This window comes from Balaenoptera physalus, assembly GCF_965194825.1.
Source record: "Balaenoptera physalus genome assembly, chromosome: 16".
In the NCBI taxonomy this organism is placed as follows: domain Eukaryota; kingdom Metazoa; phylum Chordata; class Mammalia; order Artiodactyla; family Balaenopteridae; genus Balaenoptera; species Balaenoptera physalus.
The window spans coordinates 89,300,694-89,321,267 of NC_138898.1; the positions used below are offsets into that span (position 1 = coordinate 89,300,694).

The 20,574-nt window shown below is 54.0% G+C and overlaps 2 protein-coding genes across 2 annotated transcripts in view; both read left to right on the forward strand.

Moving 5' to 3' along the window:
• MMD2 (monocyte to macrophage differentiation associated 2) overlaps nucleotides 1-18,085 on the forward strand; it is a 68,195-nt gene extending 50,110 nt beyond the window's left edge. The window contains exon 8 of the mRNA XM_082431618.1: nucleotides 17,997-18,085. Within this exon, the coding sequence (XP_082287744.1) occupies nucleotides 17,997-18,047 (51 nt within the window). The 3' untranslated portion in view covers nucleotides 18,048-18,085. The remainder of the gene's footprint in view (nucleotides 1-17,996) is intronic.
• RADIL (Rap associating with DIL domain) overlaps nucleotides 18,061-20,574 on the forward strand; it is a gene marked incomplete at its 5' end in the record, with an annotated part of 57,855 nt that continues 55,341 nt past the window's right edge. The window contains one exon of the mRNA XM_082431536.1: nucleotides 18,061-18,595. Within this exon, the coding sequence (XP_082287662.1) occupies nucleotides 18,061-18,595 (535 nt within the window). The remainder of the gene's footprint in view (nucleotides 18,596-20,574) is intronic.

A 20,574-nucleotide genomic window follows, 5' to 3' on the forward strand; every position in this document is an offset into this window, starting at 1 on the left:
GGAGGGCAAGGCTTGCCCCTGGTTGGGGGCAGGGACACTGTGACCTGACCTCTGCCTGAGCCCGAGGTGGGGAGGGGTCACGTGGGTTCTGGGATGCTGTTTAGGAAAGCTCCCAAAGCATGGCACCATGGCAGGCCGAGATGACAGTCCCGTCATCAAGGGGTTGGTGGGGACCAAAGCCCTGTGACAGGGCCAATGCTGGGTGCTTGGGACACTGACCCGGGGCTTTCTTTACTGGTCCCCCAGCCCCTGCTGAACTCCTCTGATACCTGCGTCTCCTCGTGCTCCTCCTGGGTGTTGGGTCTGACATTTTCCCCTAGACAGCCTGCCCTGTTATCTCCCACACCTTTTGAGGTGCCGGTTCCTCTGACGGGGACTCTGTTTACCCCTCATTCACCCAACTCACTCCTACACATCCTTCAAAGCCCTACTCGGGCATTAGCACTGAAGAACTTCCGACCTTCCTCTGACCTAGGGGCTCCCCCCTCTGCTTACCAAAACCCCCTGTGCTCACCTGCCCACACTCGGAGCCCTGTCCTTTGTCACCCTGGTACTTGCACCTGCCACCCAACCCAGGAGCTCCTGGAGGGAGGGACCGCGTCTTGCTAGACTTGGGACCAATTGTGGCATCCCCCCCTTTCTGAGGGCTTGGGCCAATTCCTTAACCTCTCTGGGCCTCAGTGTCCTCTGCTGTAAGATGGGTGTGATTAGGCTACACCTTGCAGGGTTGCTTGAAGATTCAGCAAAATAATGACTGTAAAACATCAGGCCTGGTATCCTAATTAGCTCCCTTGGTTGGAAAGCAACCCCTGATAATGATAATGAGGGGACAGAGCCTGTGCTGCCCAAAGGAATGAATCACTAATGGTGGAATTTCTGACTGTGGACAGGCCGGTGAGGACGCTGGAGGGTATTCTGGGTATTCTGTGCAGCCTTGACCACACTCCCCCACCCCCATTCCAATTCAGGACCTGCTTCCCATGAACTGTCTCTCTTCCCCAGCATCATTCTGAGAGTGAATTTCCCAGGATTCCATTTAATACAAGCCTAGACCCTGGACCTCCTCCAAATATATCACGAACGTTGCAGGAAAGGAAAAGATGTTCCGTAGGCCAGTCTCTTCTTAGGTAAGGCCTTGTCCCAGGAGCATTCTAGGCTGTGCCCTGGGCATGTGGAGTGGAGAAGGCACGACACTGGAAATTCAGATGCCCGCCAGCTCCCTCTTCCTTGAAGCTGTCATGTGCCAGGATGACCCAGCATGGCGGCTGTTTTGCCCCAAGGAGCCAGGGGAGCAGTTGGCAGCAGACTGGCCTGTTTGACACTCCGGGCACTTTAGCGAGTGCTCCTGAGTTGGGCACTGCCGGGGCGCGGTGAGGGGTGGGAGCTGATGCGGAGGCTGGAGATGGAGCGGGTGGGGCAGAGGCTCACATTTCAGCACCTCCCGTGGCACCCCGTGCTGGCGGACAGGCCTGCAGTTGACCACCTGCTTAGTTAGTCCGTTGGCCATCGTCGGGACAAACCAGAGCAGGCACGCTTGCTGGTGGAGGCCTGGTCCCCAGCTGGCAGGGTTTCCCTGAAAGGCCCAGAGCAGAGCTTACTCAGGGCTGTCCCTGGGGCCATCAGCCCCTCAGGCCAGGGAGGGATTTAAATCAGCATCATAGACCAGAGCTGCCTTTCTGTCTTGATTGGAAATTGAACGTATGGTGGGAACAGGGCTGAGCATCCTTCCTTCCATCAGCCTCGGGCTCAGGCTGGGGAAGAATCCTAGGAAAGCACTGACGGGGAGGGGGACAGAGATGGGACTTGCAGGTGGGCCTGGATCTGAAGCTCTACGTGCTCCGCACAGTGCGGTGATTTAGAGGGTGGCAGTCCGGGGCTTCAGCTCACCCAGCTCTTTTCCATACCTGTCTGCCAAAGCTGAAGTGCTCTGAATGTTTTCCTGCAGCTCTGCCTGAGCCCCGGCATTGGGGCCCAGGCCTCCATGGGGAACACGGGGAGGGGCTGCTCAGGCAGCCCACAGACCCCGCACTGGCTTCAGGCACCACAGGTGCTCAGAGGGGCAGGTGGAGCTCAGAGGCTGGGAGATGGGTCTAGTGACCTGCTCAGAAAGGCACCTGTCAAATTTGCTGCCATGTACTGCGTAATCAGATGCTGAGACGTGGGCTCTGGGAATAGCATTGCGGGGTCTGTGGGGTCCGGAAGGTGCCCGTGGAAACCCCAGCAGCCACTTCCACATGTGCACACCTGCTCAGGTGTACTCACAGGTGCGGGGGAAGGAGCAGGAAGCTGAGGGAGGTGGGGCTTACCTGCAGGGCGCTCCTCCCGGGGACCGGTCTCTGTGCCAGTGGCTTTAGAGGTGCTCTCTCCACTGACGGACATGCACCCTCACTCCCACCCCGTGAGGCGAGGATTACTGGCTGGTCTTACAAAGCAGGAAACCAAAGCACAGGGAAGTTTGGCGACTTTCCCAAGGGCACCCAGCTTCGAACGGGCAGAGTGAAGCTTTGAAGCCAGGACTCTCTAACCCCCAACCATCATGTCCCTTGACCAGATCTCCTGCTTCCAAGGAAACCCACTACCCCCAAGTCTTTCCTCCAGGGAGGAAAGCCACACTCAAAATTTTTAACAATAATTAAAAACAAACAAAAAAACCCCACACCCTGGCCTGCAGCCAATTTCCATGGTGTAAATACCAACCTCCCTTCCCCCACAATGGCCAGTTTCACCCTACCAGAGTGACATTCCTGAAGATGCATCGGGAAGAAATGCGTACAAGCCAGGCCCAGCACACCACTGCCCCCTGCTTCCCAATGGTGCCCCTCTCGGAGGCTGGCCAGGGATGCAGCTCTGGAGGATCCTGGGGTCAGGCCTGTCACCGAGACACACAGAAATTTTGTCTCAGGAATCTGGAGCCAGTCCAGCCCTACACTGGCCTGCATGCAAGGCCCCAGGCCACTCCTCATTCTCTCTGTGCCTCAGTTTCCTCATCTGTAAAATGGAGCTTGCGATCGGTGTACGGAACCCCTCTGTCCTGTTAACTGCAGGGCCAAGGCCACGTCTTTGCTGGAAGAAGTCAGAGCAGCTGTTCTCAGCCCTAGAGTCTGGCCAGAAAACCACCCAGGGCGATGCTAAACTGCAGGTCCCAGATCCCCACCCCCTCCCCAGAATGCTGAGCCAGTGGGTCATGGTGGAAGGGTAGTTGGAACTCTGGAGTCTGAACTTCCAGCAAACTCCCGGGTGGTTTGGACACTGGTTCCAGAAGCCCTGCTCTGGAGCTCATCTTCTCTGAGGCCGGGCCCTGCTTGTTAGTGGTGAGGTTCTCCAGGGGACAGAACTCATGTCCAGGGGCTGGGGACCTAACCACTGCTCTTGCTTTTCGCTGTCTCATTTTCATGTGGTTTCACATTAACCCCCCTCCAGCAGCCTGCGTTTATACACAAGGCCATTCCTTAAATAGGGCCCTGTCACTGATTTTTCCTAAGCTCAGTCCCAAGTCCTGTGTGATTTCTGTGGTCTTTACCGTCACTCTGAGAGGTAGGTATGAGCCCATTTTACTGATTTGGAGACTGTGGCTCAGAGAGGTTAAGTAACTCGTGAAGGGAAAGTAAAAATAAAGAATCCCGAATGGACAGAGAAATATGAGACATCGTCAACAGCAACGCTGTCCGGTATGGTAGCTGTTAAATGCAGGTGGCTCTTTAAATTTAAGTCAACTAAAATGAAATAAAACAAAGAATTCAGTGCCTCAGTCACACTACCCGCATCATAAGTACTCAATAGCCCCACGGGGCCAGTGGCTACCTTTTTGGACAGCCTAGCCATAGATCATTTCCATCATGGCAGAAAGTTCTATTGGATGGTGCTGGTAGATCAGTGGTTCTCAAACTGTTTGGTCTTGGAACCCCTTTGAACTCTTAAAAACCACTGAGGACACCAGAGAACTTTTGTTTATGGGCTCTATCTGTGAACATTCATCATACGGGATGAGAAATTAAACCTGACAGTGTTCTGAAATGCCTATTAATTCATAAACTCATTACACATTAACATAAGTAACATTTTTCTATTAAAGATAACGGTATTGTTTCCAAACACAAGAAGATTTAGGGGGAAGAGTGGCATCATTTTATGTTTTTGCAAATCTCTTGAATGTCTGGCTTAACGGAGGGCACTGGAGTCTCCTGTCTGCTTTTGCATTTGGCTTCTGACATCACCCGTCCTGTAGCCTCTGGAGAGCTTTGCATGAAAGCATGAGCGGGAAAGTGGCAAATAATGTCGTAGGATCATGATGAAAACAGGTTGACTTTGGGAACCCCCTGGAAGGGTCTTGGGGGGCCCGTGGGCCCAGACTAAACGTTGTTAAGAACCAGGGCTGGATCCAGAGTTGTCCGCTTTGTTTACATCTGGAGACGCTCTGTCAGCGGTAGTTATCATAGACCAATGCTATCTAATTTTAGCCCATTTTAGCTGAACCTGGAGACGTGGGCAGGACAGAGAGGCAGGAGGGGTGAGAGCAGTGGTCTGGGATACCCTCTCGATGTTGAGGGCAGGCCCCGTGGCCATCGATTGTTGGCAATGCCCAGTGCCCAGCAGAGCGCCCAGCGCTTAGTAGGTGCTCAGACACACGTTTGGAAGGAACGGGCGACTTTGAGCTTGGTCTGGCTTGGTGTCCGCCTCCTCCTCCTCTCTGAGGCTGGGAAGGCTTGGCGAGGGAACCTCCTGTGAGTCTTGGTCCCTTTACATCTGGGGCCGGAAGAGGCAAGTTCACTACCAGGGTCTGCGGGGACACTGACTGCCCTGGCCTTTACTCTTGGTGTCTCTGCACATCGGAAGATACCTCGGAGCGCTCCCGGGAGGCTCTCGGGCTAGTTTTTCCAACTCAAGTTTGTAGCAAGCTTTGCCTCTGCCCTGAGTGGGTCTGCAGCCCCCAGGGTGAAGGAGACAGGACCCCGGTGAAACAGACAAGGTCTTCACATGTCAGGGTGGCCTTGAGGAGGGACCCTGAGACTCATTTGCGGGAGTGCGTATCCAAGTGACTTGGAAGGGGGTTGTTTCCTTAAAGATGTTTTCATTATAAAAATAGATGCTTACTGGACTTCCCTGGTGGTGCAGTGGTTAAGAATCCGCCTGCCAATGCAGGGGACACGGGTTTGATCCCTGGTCCGGGAAGATCCCACATGCTGCGGAGCAACTAAGCCCGTGTGCCACAACTACTGAGCCTGCACTCTAGAGCCCATGAGCCACAACTACTGAGCCAACGTGCCACAACTACTGAAGCCCATGCGCCTAGAGCCTGTGCTCCACAACAAAGAGAAGCCACTGAAATGAGAAGCCTGCAACGAAGAGTAGCCCCTGCTCGCCGCAACTAGAGAAAGCCCGCACGCAGCAACAAAGACCCAACGCAGCCAAAAATAAATAAATACATTAAAACTAAAGTATCAATAAAAGCTTTGGAAAAAATATATGCTTACTATAAAAATTTCAGAAAATGCTAGACAGGTAGAAAATATTTGGCACTGTCCGCCTCAGGTAACCAACCACTCCTCACCTTTTTCTTTCTGTTCTCTCCACTCAATGTGTACTTTTAAACTTTGGTGTTTCCTTCTCTTGCTATAGACACCTTTACACCCTACCTTTTTTTTTAACTTTCTGAGTATTTTTTCTTATTATTTCAAACCCTTTATAAATATTATTTTAAAAGTCTACATTGAGCGGGTGTACCACAATTTCTTTAATCATGCTTTTAATTCAGGTGATAAACATAGCTCTGTGATGAGGATCTTTCGACATGAAGTTTTCCCTCATATTGAGCGTGTTTTCTTTAGGCCACACGAAGACGATAGGTGAAATTTGCTTCCTGCTCTCGGGCCGCTCTGGCCGCCACCTTCCTGCTGTCATTGGGCTGATCATTTCCTACAATTGGCCACTGTCCCTGTCCCCCAGGGAATCTGGGCATCCAGGAACCTCCTGCCTGGGTGCTGCCAGAGAGCTGGATTATCTGGGAGGTTAGGAAAAGTCAACCCTGGCGTGAGGTGTGAGGTGTGGAGGAGGGAGGGGGCGTGTGTCTGTCCTACAGGTGGTCTGGTTGGTGGCACCAGAGGGAGATGCGTGCGGATTGTGGAGGGGATGCTGCGGGATGCAGACGCCACCCTGTTTGACACTGTCAACCGCTGGTGGGAGGTGAGACGTCACTGAGGGCACCGGTGTGCTTTACATGCATGCGGTGCCCTGGAGACCGAATGTTAGGTATTCAGGAACTTGGAAAGTCCTTAAACCATGGCTAGTGTGAGACTGGCCAGGGTGGGAGTATTTACACCGTGGAAATCGGCAAAGGCTGCACATCAGAGCTTGACGTTTTTGGAAGCTGGTTTACCAGCGGGCTGCAGCGTTCACCCCACGTACGCTTTTCTGTGTTCCGTCCCCTCTTCATAATTAACAGGTCAGATACACACAGTTACCAACATGTGCTCATTCTCATCCGTGTTCTCGTATATTTCTCCCCGTAAAACCTGGCAAGATGAAATTACTGTTTGCATATTACACGGGGAGACTGAGACTGCTCAGAGAGGTTAAGTGATTTGCCCAGGGCGGTCCAGCGGGGCAGGGCCTGGGATCCAGGTCGTGGTCCTTGGGTATTGCATCTTCCTCCTCCCATGGTGCTGGGCTGTTTTGCTCCCGAGGGCTGAGCTCTGGGGCAGCAGGTGAAGGCATCCTCTTAATGTCCTTCTGGGGCCTCGTTGCCACCAGGTTTCAAGAGGAATCTGCCTACTTCTGTGCAGGTGTAGATCCTGCTGCTTGTGAAGGCCTTTCTTGAGGGGGAAACAGGAGCTCTGATTGTCTTTCCTACTGACTTTTATATACCTATCGTGTCTACAGTGTTGAGATTGGCATTTGTGGCATGACTTTTAAAAACTGTCCTGCTGGTATTGGACCCTTTCTGTGGTTGTGAGATTGCCGTTTTTGTATTAACAAGATATTTGATAAACATTTGTATTAAGAAGAATAATCCTGCTGGTGAATGTGATTGTCTCCAGTGGAGTAGAAAGAACTTAAATAAATAAAAATTCAAGATGCCTCACGCTTGCCCAGTTGTCTTCTTAAAAATAACATTGGTCGAATCTTTTTATAAAAGCAGCCACTGTTCATGTAGAAAACTTGGAATATTTAGAAAAGTATAAAGTAAAAACCCTGTATTAGCTGTCTATTGCTGTATAACAAATTATCCTAAAATACAGTCTTAAAAGAACAAATAATCATCAATGTCTCTCATGGCTTCTGTCAGTCAGGAATTCAGAATCTGGGCTTCAGCTGGAGCGGAGAGTCATCTGAAGGTGTATCCGCTCACGTGGTGGTTGATGCCGGGAGCCAACTATAGCCCTCACTGGGGAGGTTGGCCAAACACCCTGCTTTAAAACGTAGATTTTACTATTATTCAGGTATGGTGAGGCCAAAAGATCAGGAGATGACTGCCACTGAAAAGATAGTTTGTTACTCACAGATTCCCAAGAGAAGGGGGCCTGTGATACCAGGCAGGGCCACACAGGGAAGCACCAGGGTGGGTCAGGAGGCAGAGGGAGGGGGGAAAATGTGGGCCAGAGCCGTTATTGTGGTTTTCCTGGGAAGGAATGGGAGAGGCAGTATAAGTAGTCTTGGTATTGGCTAGTTTGAATCATTTCAGTGGGCTCTGGGGCATAGGGGCTGTCCCTAGTCGTGTGGTACTTTTACTGGGGTGATGAGAACAGGGCATACTAGCCTAGGGACTAAAAGTCCAATAGAGAAGGTGGGGAGGTGTGGTCTCCAGGTGGGTTGATTTGCATATGAAAGGTGTGCTCACAGGTGAATTGCTTACTAGCTCTAGGGATGGTTTACCATCTCCGCTCTGCAAGGGGCAGTCTCCCCATGGTCCAAAAGGCCCCAGATGTCAAAACATCAGAAGAAAAGACATACTTAATACACACCCACAAGCGTCTTCCTCACGTGGCCTGGGCTTCCTTACAACGTTGTGGCTGGGTCCCAAGAACGAGGCAGGCGGGAGACATAATGTCTTTTATGACCTAGCTTTGGAAGTTCGCATCGTCCACGCTGCCATGTCCTGTTGTTGGACACAGCCAAAAAGATCCTGCCAAGACCGAGGGGAGGGAAGGCAGACCTCCTGCCCACCACCTGGTTCAGGAGAGTCCTGAGTAAGAAGACTGTGTGGGATGGGGTATGTACTGCTGTGGGTGTGTTGACGTGGCTATCTTTGGAAATTGCAATCTGCCACAAGCTCCATCGCCCAGAAATAATCACTGTGAATATTTCCTACTATCCTGCTTGCCCACGTTTTTGAATGTGATATTACAAGGGAGGAATAATCTGTTGTTAATGAAATTTTGTGATCTTGGACAAGTCCCTTAGCCTCTCTTGGCTCCTGTTCCACGTCAGTGCAGACGGTGGATTAAATTAGGGGCTCTCACACATTTCTTTCCTTGGGTACTAGAAAAAGATCTCCAGCTGGACCAAGCTCTTTCACCCCAAATTTGAAAAATGGCCACTTGTTCTCAAGTCTCAGTTAAAAATAGAAGTTAATATGTAGTATTTTCTCCATCTTAATTATTTTTTGCAAACATACATCATAAGCCAAATGGTACCTTCTAAAACATGCTTCCAGGTAACAAATCAAGTAAACAATAAAAAAATTAATTTTCATGGAAATGTCAGACCCAACCAAGGGTCTGACATTTGGTTCTTCAACAATATGTTTTCTTGAGGCCATATTTGCTCGTATTTGTGATTTTGTGTTTATCACATGGTCATGTTTTTGGCTAATGAAATTAATCCTGATTCCTACATGGCTTGAAATATAACTTTTCAACATACTCCAGTCCCAAGAGCATGAGAAACTAGAACTGAATAGTTTTATAATCACTGGGGTAGATGATTTCTTAAATCCCACCCAGCCTAAAATTTTTAACAGTTAATTAAATGTGACTCAAGGTTCTTTACAACAGACCTGGCATTAAAAGGTAAAGTAACTTGACGTGATCTATTTTAATGGTGTGGTCCTGGCAACCTACACGTTACTCTGTAGCTCTGGCACCCCACACTGAGCTAGCCTGGGACCCTCTGCTGCAGGGCTGGCACCTGGACAAAGGTCTCCTCAAGCAACAGAATACAAAGAAACTAAAAGGGACTAAAAATAACTGCAGGCATGCGCAAATGGGGCAAATTAGGAACAATGAGATACAAAAAGGCCACAAACCAACTGCCACTTCTGAGGTGCCTGGAGCAAAAGCAGGGTCCTGTGCATGATCCCTGCACACACGGCACCACCAAGGGGGTGGGCAGACCCCCTAAGCCGCCCCTTCGGCCGCCCCTCTGCCCCTCCCCCAACCGTTACTTGCTTTCACTCCCTTGTGCTGCAGCCTGGCCTGAACTCCTCGTCTGGCCTCTTATCAATTTCTGTTGATGAAAGAGCCCAAGGACCCGGGTGGGTAACAATACAACTCTGAAGTCCTGGCATCCCATACGTTACCAGTGCCGGGAGGTACTCACTGTCAACTGGAAGTTGTTCAGCAGAGGATGTGGGACGAAAAATAACACTTGCAGAGCTTTTGGCTGATGAGCCTATGGGGAGTGACCAGGCCCGAAGCACTGCTATTATGGGTAGTGGTGCCGACATCACCGAGAATGAAACCTGAGCGTTAAACCACTTGTTTCCAGCCCCTTCTAGGGATGGGGATGTAACAGTCTCTGAAAGAAAGGCTGGGATCTAACGTCCTCCCTGTGCCTGCTGCCTCCTTCCCTTCCTCTCTCCTGGCCTCCGAGAGTCCAGTCTCTCTGCCCCTGGACCGGCCATCCCGTGGGAACCTGCCCTTTGACCTTAACCAGATGCTTTTCCTTTGGGCTCATTTGGTTTTTTCCTAGATTGAGTCCCAGGACTCTGCCGCCCTCTGGTGGCCACAGAGGGCGGCTCAACACTCCATTTTTGTCCCATGGATTTCCGAAGATATTTAACCCCACAGTTCAAAAACTTGTTTTGCTCACCTGCCAGTGGGGCAGGTGCATGAATACAAAGATGAATAAAATTCAGTACTTGCCCTTGAGAAGCTTCCAGTTGAGGGAGGCGGTGAGAGGTTGAGATGGGTGGAAATCTATTCATTCCTTTGTTTATTCTTATAACAAATATTTATGGAGCCCCTATTTGGTGCCAAGTGTAGCAGTAGACAGATGAGGCGCCTGCCTTTACAGAACTCAAATCCTAGCCTGTGTTAAATACACAGACAAATCGTGATAAAGGCCTGTGAATTAAACGAGACAGGTTATGAGACAGAGAATGGCCACAGGGGTGACCACCATGAGAATGGTCAGGAGATGATAGCGGAGATGAGTTTTCATGAGAGGAAAATGGCACCATGCCAACACAACGGGACAAACATTTGGGGAAGAGGACACAGCAAGGGGAAAGGTTTCAGAGGAGGGAACGAGCTTAGAGTGTTCGAAAACAGAAGTTTGTCGTGCTGGGGCTCCGTGGTGGAGGGAGAGAGCAGGTGGAGTGGTCCGCAGGGGCCAGCTGGAGTAAGGGTAGCGATTAGAGGACTACAGCCCAAGGAAGAGCAACATCTGATCTGCATTTAAGGAACATGGTTCGATATAGTGTGGACTTGGTTAATAAAAAGGTAAAAAATAAAAGTCTGTGGGAGCACAGAGGAGGGGCATGTAGCCAAGTCTGGGGGTCAGGGAGGCCTTTCTGGATAAGGGGTGTTCGTTTGTCTATTGCTGCATAACAAATTGCCCCAAAACTTAGTGGTGCAAATCAGTAATAAACATTTATCATCTCACATAGTTTCTGAGGGTTGGGAATGTGGAAGCAGCTTTGCTGGGTGGTCCTGGCTGAGGGTCCCTCATTAGATGCAGTCAGGATGTTGGTCAGGGTTGCAGCCCTCTGAAGGTTTTGCTGGGGCTGGGGGACCTGCATCCAGGATGGCTCACGCCAACGGCAAGTTGGTGATGTCTGTTTGCGGGAGGCATTGGTTTTCTCACCACGTGGACTTCTCTAGGGCTGCTTGAGTGTCCTCCCAACATGACGGCTGGCTCCCTCTAGAGGGAATGGTCCAAGAGAGAGCAAGGGCAGAAGCCAAGTCTTTTTTTTTTTTTTAATTTATCAATTAATTAATTAATTAATTTTTATTTTTGGCCGCGTTGGGTCTTCGTTGATGTGCGCGGGCTTTCTCTAGTCACAGCAAGCGGGGGCTACTCTTTGTTGCAGTGCGGGGGCTTCTCATTGCGGTGGCTTCTCTTGTTGTGGAGCACGGGCTCTAGGTGCGCGGGCTTCAGTAGTTGTGGCACGTGGGCTCAGTAGTTGTGGCTCGCGGGCTCTAGAGCGCAGGCTCAGTAGTTGTGGTGCACGGTCTTAGTGGCTCCGCGGCATGTGGGATCTTCGAACACAGGATCGAACCCGTGTCCCCTGCCTTGGCAGGCGGATTCTTAACCATTGCGCCATCAGGGAAGCCCAGCCAAGTCTTTTATAATTTATAATGACACTGTCATTTTGACAATGTCTTACTGTTTACACAGGTTAGCCCTGTTCAACCTGGGAGGGGACTACACCCGGGTGTGAAAACTAGAAGGTGTGAATCACTGTGGGCCACTTTGGAGGGGAGCAACTACATAAGTAACACCTAATCTGAGTCTTAAAGGATGAGTAGAAATTAGCCAGGTGATGAAGATTGGTGTTAGGGGCTGAACTGTGTTTCCTTAAAGTCCGTATGTTGAAGCTCTAACCCCCAGCACCTCCGAATGTGACTGTATTTGGAGATGGGGCCTTTAAAGAAGTGATTAAGTTAAAATGAGGTCATTAGGGTGGGCCCTAATCCAGTCTGACTGGTGTCCTTATAAGAGGAGATTAGGACACAGACACACACATAGGAAAGGCTGTGTGAGGACGCAGGGAGAAGCTGACCGTCTACAAGCCAAGGAGAGAGGCCTCAGAAGAAATCAACCCTGCCGGCATCTTGATCTCGGACTTCTAGCCTCCAGAACCGTGAGAAAATAAATTTCCACCGTTTAAGCCCCCAGTCTGTGTTATTCTGTTATGGCAGCCTTGGAAAAGGCAGAGGGGGTGGCCTGAGCAAAGATAGAGACGTGTGAAACAGCATAGTAAAAGCAAATAGTTGGCATCACTAGATCCTGAAGAGCAGGGGCCCGTGAATTTTTCTGTAAAGGGCCAGATAGTAAATATTTTAGGCTTTGGGGGCTGTAAAGTCTCTGTTGCATGAAAGCAGTTTAGACAATACGCAAACAAAAGGGTGTGGCTGTGTTCCAATAAAACTTTATTTACAGAAACAGCAGCTCAGATTTGGCCCACAGGTGGGAGTTTGCCAACCCATGCTGAAGAGGGATGCTGGGAGGGGTGGGCTTTGGGACGGGATCATGGTGAGGAATGCCTTAGGAGGAAAACACAGGTTTAAACCGAGGCTCTCCTTCCAGCTCTGATATTTGCCTGTTTGGGGTCAGAGTGGGGTAGGTTGTACATGTTTATGGGGAGTCCTGAAAGGATTTTTTTAAATCACACAGTCCAAGGCTCAATTCTTGGCTCTACCTCTAGCTGTTTGACCTCTCTGGGTGTAACAACATCTGCTTCACAAGAGTTGATGTGAGCTTTAGATGAGATGACCAATGTAAAGCCCCTGGCATAGAGTCTGGCATACAGTAGGTGGTCAATAGATGTCTGTTCCCTCCTCCCCACTTTCCCCTTCGCACATTTGGCGTCATTATCATATAACTTTATACCCCAATCGCTGTCAAAAAAAAGATTCACTCTCAGGGTCAGAATTCAAGAATTCATCTTTTTATCCGAGGCCACGTGAATCCCCCAGGTCTAGACCATGAGCAGACAAAGGGAGCTGTCTGTGAGAAGCCTTTCTCCAAGGCGAAACCCCAGCCCGACGACCGGTGCCAAAGTGAGCTCTAAGGACACAAACTTCTTTTAAAACAAGTTACCCGAGGAGGGCCGTTGGGCCAGAGCCCCGGAGCTGACCTGGCCCCGTTTTGCATCATTTTAAGCAGAAGAGTGCCATGATCTGATTTGTCATTTAAAACGCTGGCTGCTGGGTGGGGGACAGATTGTAAGGGAGATGGAATCTGCCACCCTTGTCCTCTTTCTGTGTTTTGGATGTTCATATATGTCACAGCTCTGTACCGCCCCCTTCTCATCAGCAATTGCCTTACCCTGCTTCCTCTTTTCCTTGGCCTTGTCCGCCTAGGGACTAGAAGGTGGCGACAAAACAATTTGCCAGTCCCCGCCCCCAGCCTGAGGCTGGCACGTGGCCCCGGAGCTTAGCATTGGCCCCGCCCACTGCATAGGCCCCGCCCCTTGAGCTGAAGCTGAGGGGTGTGCCGCACAGCCCCTCCTCTCCGCTGCCAACCCCGCCCTTCCCTGCCTTCAAGGCCACGCTCACACCCATTAATTGGTTGGCCGGTTGTGCAGGCGCTCAGCCCTACCCCTCATCAGCTCCGCCCCCTCTAGGCCCCGCCCCTTCCAGGCCTTGTGTACGTCCGTTGGGTGGCCGCAGGAGGAGCCAGGGCCCAGCCCTTTTCGTATCGCCCCGCCCACCCGGAGGCCCCGCCCCCTCGAGGTCTCCTCCACGTCCATTGGGCCTGTAGCTCGTCTCTCGGAGGCCCCGCCCCTCCCCAAGGCCCCGCTCCATCTATTGGGTGGCCGCAGGAGGAGCCCGCGCTCTCCTCTTCCAGCCGCCGGCTCCGCCCAGCACGAGGCACATAGGCCCCGCCCTCCCGAGGGCACGCCTGGTCTTTTGGGCTGCCGGCAGGAGGCGCCGCGCCATGCGCCGGTCCGGAGCACGGGCTCCAGCTGACGGCGGGTGTGGGAGCCGCTCGGGAACGCGGCGGCGGCGGCGGTGGGCTGTGTTGGAGGTGAGTGCGGGGTGCGAGAGGAGCGGCGGCGGAGGCGGGGGTCGCTCCGTGGCGTACGGGGCTCCGGGGCGCAGAGGCTGGCCGGGCGGGGAGGCCGCGGGCGCGCGCTGGGGCAGCTGGGCCCGCACGGGGTATTTCTCTGGCCACCCAGGCTCCGCTTGTCCGGCTGCCATGGAAACAGGCGGCTCTCCTGGTAGGGGGACCCGGGTGCGGCCTCGGGGGGCGGGTCCCACAGGCTGGCTACATGGGCGAGGGCGGCCCAGCCTGCGGGTTCCAGGGGGTCAGCTGCGGCCACCCCCCCTGCGACCCCTGGAGCCTGGCACCTCAACGGCGGGGTCCCCCGGGCTTCAGTCTCTCTGGCCCCCTTGGAGAGAGGTCTGCAGGTGGGCACAAGGCGCCGGAGTCCGTACGTTCCCTCCAGGGTTGGGGGCACATCCCCCGGCCCACAGCCTGTCCCGGTTTTCCTGTTCACACAGCAGCGCGTTCCCCACTCGTGTGCCAGCTGAAAGCATTGTCTCCCAGCTATTTCTGTACCACTTCCAGCCGCTCGACAAATAGTGCATCTAAGGAAACACGCAGAGCTGGGGCTCCTGGGGAACCCTGCAGAAGAAACTGGATTCTTTCCCATTAGGGACCCAGTCGCTGGGGCTCGGGAGGGGCTGCAGACCCAGACACTCGGGCTCCCAGCACCTGGTCAAGTGTTTGATTAATCTGAATTGCTGAAAAGAATTTTCCGAGTCCCCGCCCCCCAGTGATTACAGGTGTCTCTGGTTAGTTACAGGTGTTTCCCGTTAGCACGGGCCACCTCTCCTTCATTCCAGAGAGGAGCCAGCCCTTAATCCCGCTGGCAGAAAAAGTCTGTCCTCTCTCAAGAGGCTAGCATGTCAGATTTAAGTCTGATTAAATTATTTTTGTATTTAAAAGCGTTGCTCTGACTGGAGTTGTCAAGATAGGATTTATGGCCTGTGGGGATAAAGCAGAGCCTGTGAATCTACCCTCTTCCCTTCCTGCCCTGGTGGAAATTCTAATGGATCCCAGATTGCTGTGTTGGAATGGCCATGTCCCTCCACCCATTTGGTCAGCCCCACACTGACCTCACTCGCTGCTGTGACTTGAGCTTGTTTTCATCAGAAATCGGACTCTTCCTTGAGAACACGAGAAAAACATTCTCCAGGAGAAGCAACAGCAAGCGACCTACAGCCTTGGGCCCCTGTTTCTCCGAGTATTTGTGTGAAAGAGGAGAGAACTGAGCAGAAAAGGAAAAGGCAGGTCATGCTTCCGAAAAAACAGATCTGGTGACCCCGGGTGTGCTCCGCTCTGTAGGAAACTCCTGCACTCCTCTTGCCCTTTGCACAAACACATCTGGCCCATTTTGATGGAGAGGCCGTACTCTGCATTTTGTGATTGTGGAGGAAGGGCACACGTGAGCAAGTGGCCACGCTCTGTGGTTACTCTCTGAAGATGGCCACAGAGGGAGTGACCGTGAGAAGAGAGCCTCCTGATAAAACTGATCAAGTAGATCAGGGTCTGTGTTTACTGGGACTTCTTTGGGCTTATGAAGCAGTTACTGGAAGGGAGTGAGTCACAGTCTGTCCTACATTTTCTACCCCCTTTTCGTGATGCCGCTAACTTTGCCCTAGAAAAGGAGGGAGTGGGCTCTCTTCCAAGGCCCTGGGAGGGGATCTAGCAGCTGTGTATTTGTAATTTTCTATTTCTTTGTTAATTAAAGCAGAATTGAATAAGCTTCAGACCTTACAGAACCTGTAAGGTTCACCCCTGGGTGCAAAACAGCATTTTACTTCTCCGTTGTAACTGAGGGCCTTTTAAATCCCCGTGTTTACTTCGTGACTTTTCTGGGTGTTGGGCTTCTGCTGAGACCTGGTTTTCTACTGTTTCCGCCGTTTTCCGCATTGTATTTAAATTTACACTCGGCATTATCTCCAAAGGCAGAGGTTTCCCAGCCAGACGCTGCCTGGTGGCAGGGGCTGCCCTGGGGGCCCCTGTGGGTTTGGCTCGGGACCGCTGGGGCTGTGCCTGAGGTGAGCCAGGTGTCCGTGGAGGGGTCAGGTCCGCCGAGAATGGGTGGTGGCCAGAGGCACGTGCTGGAAATTTCTGAGGCGGGTTGTGTGACTTTCAGACGGCGCCGTGGTTTGAAGCTGCCGATGCGGTGTGCGAACCCAAGCCGTGTGCTTGTCATGTGAGGACTACTGGAAACGCTTCTGTTGTGAGTTCGGCCGGGGCCTTGGACGGGTCCAAGGGGGGGAGCCACAAGCAGCTCTGGGCTCCGCAGCGTCTGATGGGGAGGCGTGTGCACCTTCCTCGGGGGAGGGGAAACGGCCTCCGGCTAGATACTCCTTTGTAGCTTGACTCCCCACGCCCGGAGGCCCTCGTATGCTCCTCTGCTTAGGACACTTGGCTGCTCTCAGCAGGCTCAGGCTTCCGAAGGCTGGTCCACAGTAAAAGGCTCTGCGTGGTAAACGGTGAGCTGCCGGCTGCAGGCACAGGAGGAGTGCCGCCCACCCTCCCCCCACCGTGGGGCAGACCTTAGTGTTTGGAACCGAGTCTTTGGTGCGTGAAGTTGTCAGAGCATTTTGAAGAGTGCAGGGTTCGCCGAGGATGTCTGGTGGCTGGTTCCAGAGGAGCTGAAGGGCGGGTCCACCGCTCGTTCCCGACAGCCCTGGTGGGAGTGATGACGTCGCAGGTGTGACCGAGGCCCAGGGGCCAGCCGGGAAGCACCCAGTTCAGTGTCCGTGTCGAGGCTGGGCCACTTGCCCTGTTGGGTCCCTCGGGGTCGGGTCGGTCCTTTTCTTTGGGGGGCTCCCTAGACATTTTTCCCATCCTGGGCAGTCCCCTCCCCTTCCCGAAAGCCTCTCCCAGTGCCTGTGACCACGAGTGAGTCAGAGCTGAAGAGAGGACCATAGCGGAGTTCAGTGCTGACGTTCGTCCATGGCAGGTGCCCAGAGCTGCTTTCACCAGGTCCTGGGCCACTCTTTCCAGAGCCTTCTAGAGAATGGACCTTTCTTCTTTGGTCTGTCTGCGTGGAAGTGGGGCACAGAGTCGGGAGATGGGCGGTGTTCAGCCTCCACCAACTCGTTGTGAAGCCTTAGTTTTCGTGAAGCAGGACATCTTCCTTTTACTCTGCCCGCCTGCTCCCCCAGAGCTTTGGGTGGGGGGGATCTGATGAACTATCTCTCCGGAACCCTGCGCCTTTGGGGCACTAAGTGCACGAGAGTCATGACTTTATGACACACCTTGTTGTCCCAGAGCTGTTTTCTAATTTCCCCGGCAAGACTGCCTCTCTGGCCTGGCCAGTGCCCGAAAGCCAGGCTGGACGCCGTGGGTGGACACATGCATTCCAGCCATGCCTCCACTGCTTCTGGAAGGGCCCTTTTGTGTGCATTGTGGTCATGTGTCCCTTCTAGTGCTGCCGTCCCAGGGAAGTGGCTCCTCCAAGCCAGGACCAATCATCCGGGAGCAGCGTCCTGGGGGGTTTGTGTTTTGAATGCCTGGTCGCTTACTGCCCTGCTCGTGTGGCTGCGACTTGGCCTGATTGCCTAGTTCCACTGCTGTTTGTGATGAATTTTCTGTAGCATAGGCTGTGGTGCGGGGGAGGTGGAGTTTAGGAAGACGGGGCTTTGTGCGCTCTGAGTTGTTTATAACTTTTCTCTGGGTGCGATGGGATAGGTGGGGGCTGACTCAGATGAGGCCGGGCAACCCCGCTGGGACTGTGCCCTGCGAGCACCGCCCAGCCCCACCCTGGCCAGCCCTGTTTCTTGGCAGCTCGCTGCGCGGAGTGCGTGGTGCCCAGGCTTCTCGTGTCTTGCCTTTGGGTGACCTCACCGTGCTTCCTAGTAATGGCTTTCCTTGAAGGGCGTTTCAGCCCCTTCAAACCTGCTCTGTCCCCCGCGGTCCCGCCGGCTTCGGCTGTATCCTCACTGTTGGACCCGGCCGAGGTGCTGCGTCCGCGGCTTCTGCTGGGGCGCCGGGCCCTAGACGGCCGGTCCAGGCTGTTGATGTTCCCCTGAGCCTCGTGGGCTCCCGCTGCCCTGCTGGTCGATGGTAACCCGCCTTTCGTTTTCTCCCAGGACGCGGCCTCTTCCCTGCCGTTGGCCAGAGCCCTCGGTGCTCGTCTGTGAAGACGGGCCCACCATGTTCTATGGGACCCACTTCATCATGTCCCCACCCGCCAAGAGCAAGCTGAAGCGGCAGGGCCAGCTGCTGTCCAGCGTGCTGTCCCGGACGCTGAGCTACAAGTACCGTGACCTGGACGCCACCTGCTCCAGCCTGGGCACCGGCGACGACCCGGCCGAGCTCTCCACCCAGCTCTCGGCCCCTGGGGTCCTGAAGGTGTTCGGGGACAGCGTGTGCACGGGCACCCACTACAAGAGCGTCCTGGCCACCGGCACGTCCAGCGCCCGGGAGCTGGTGAAGGAGGCCCTGGAGCGCTACGCCCTGAGCCCCGAGCGCGCCGGCCAGTACGTGCTGTGCGACGTGGTGGGCCAGGCCGGCGACTCTGGGCGGCAGTGGCAGGCCGAGGGCTTCCGGGTGTTCGGCGACAACGAGAAGCCCCTCCTGATCCAGGAGTTGTGGAAACCCCGAGAAGGCTTGTCCCGGAGGTTTGAGCTGAGAAAGAGGTCGGAGATGGAGGAGCTGGCGGCCAGGGACGTGGACACCGTGACGGCAGGTGAGGAGGGGCGACGAGAAGGCGCGGGCGCCGTTCCGGGAAGCGCCGGGAAGGCGTGTTTGTCGGAGGAGGAAGTCGGCCTCTGCCGCGGCGGCGGCGGCGTTTGGGGACTGACTCTTCTGCCCCCCCCTCTGCGGGGCTGTCTTGGCCGTGCGGTTTGTGTACACTGCAGGGCGCCTGCTGGTGGTCGTTCCGCGCTCCTCATGGCGTCTTGCAGTGCCGTGGGGCGATTTCTCCTTTCGGTTGAAGATGACCGTCCAGGGGTCTGGCAAGCGTGTCATTGGCTGCAGAGAGGACCTTGTCCCCTGCAGGCGGCACACGCGGTACAGAAAGCCCCTCAGTGCCCGAGGCGCCGGGGCAGTCTCAGGGGCAAGCGGATGCGAAGCCAGTGGGGGAAGCGGGTCTCCGGAGGTGCGGTGCGTTGGGGGGCGCACCGGGGCAGCGGAGGTCGTGCTGGGGGCAGCGCCGAGTCCCTGCCCTGGGCCGGGGCGCTCCAGGCCCTGCGGGCCGCTGCTCTGCATCTGGCTTTTATTCACTTGGTGGAAAGACACTCATTATCTTAATAGGGAAGCGCCATAAAAAATGGGTTTTTTTCCAAATGCCCAAAGACTCTTAAGTGTATCTCAGGTCATACTTGACTTTTTCTTAGTTTCCTAGAGAAAATGGTGGCTTTACATGAGCAAGTGCACTGGTCTTACGTGTGGCTCAGAGCAGAGGACGTTCAGTGGCCTCAGGAGACTTGTCACTCGGTCTCGTGGTGCTGCGGGGTCGAGGGACTTGAGCCCTCGCTGACGTTTTGTGTGTGTCCCCAGGTGTCGTGAATGCTCATGTTCTCTGGTTCTCCTCTGGTGTGAAACCCACGTTGTGCCTTTAGGGTGTGAAGACGAGGTGTGGCACGCTGGGGCCTGACGGGGCCACTGCGGTTGGTGGTGGGCTCTCGGCGGCCCTTCTGGCCTCAGTCTCATGATCTGGAGGATCCAGTGATCCCAGGGCTGGTGCAGTGGTGTGTGCAGAGCTCTCTGCTTGGCCGTGCGTCCTGACCGCCTCCTGCACGCGGTTGTTCTGTGCGCTCACAGGCAGGGGTGGACCAAGGACGGGGTTGGGGGTCCCTCTGATGGGGGTGGTGGTGGAGTGTTTTATCACTGACGTGCAGAGTTGCAGGCATGGGGGATAAGGAAAAACTGACCAATGAGTAGCTGATGTTACTGGGTTGTTTTTTGTTTGTTTGGGTTTTTTTTTTAACTATTTAAAAAAAATTAATCTTTTTGAAGATAGTTGACTTACAATGTTGTGTTATTGTGGTTTTTTTTTTTAATTAATTAATTTATTTTTATTTTTGGCTGTGTTGGGTCTTTGTTTCTGTGCGAGGGCTTTCTCTAGTTGCAGCCAGCGGGGGCCACTCTTCATAGCGGTGCGCGGGCCTCTCACTGTCGCGGCCTCTCTTGTTGCGGAGCACAGGCTCCAGACGCACAGGCTCAGTAGTTGTGGCTCACGGGCCCAGTTGCTCCGCGGCATGTGGGATCTTCCCGGACCAGGGATTGAACCTGTGTCCCCTGCATTGGCAGGCGGATTCTCAACCACTGCACCACCAGGGAAGCCCTGTGTTATTGTTTTTAACTCTCCTTGGACATGCGCCTGAACGCCCCGCCCACAGGCCCGGCTGCGGGGGTTTGGATTTTGTCCTGACCCCGCCTCGCCGTGGTCCCTTCCCCTCCTCGCTCTCGGAGCCCTGTAAGGGGCTGCGTCACGTGGGTGGAGAGGGCGAGTGTTCAGCTCTCCGTCACTGTCCTGCCCTGTGTTTTCTCTGCTGAACGGGGAGCAAAGAGCGCGTGGGCCCGGCCAGCCCTGCCTGTCCTGCAGGTCGCTGTGCCTCGGGTCCCGGGGGGCCCTGGAAGGCCTGCTCTGTGTCACGTGGGTGATCGCTCCGGCCGGGGGGTGGGGGGGAGCAGGGTGACCACGAGGCTGGCCGCCATCCGCGG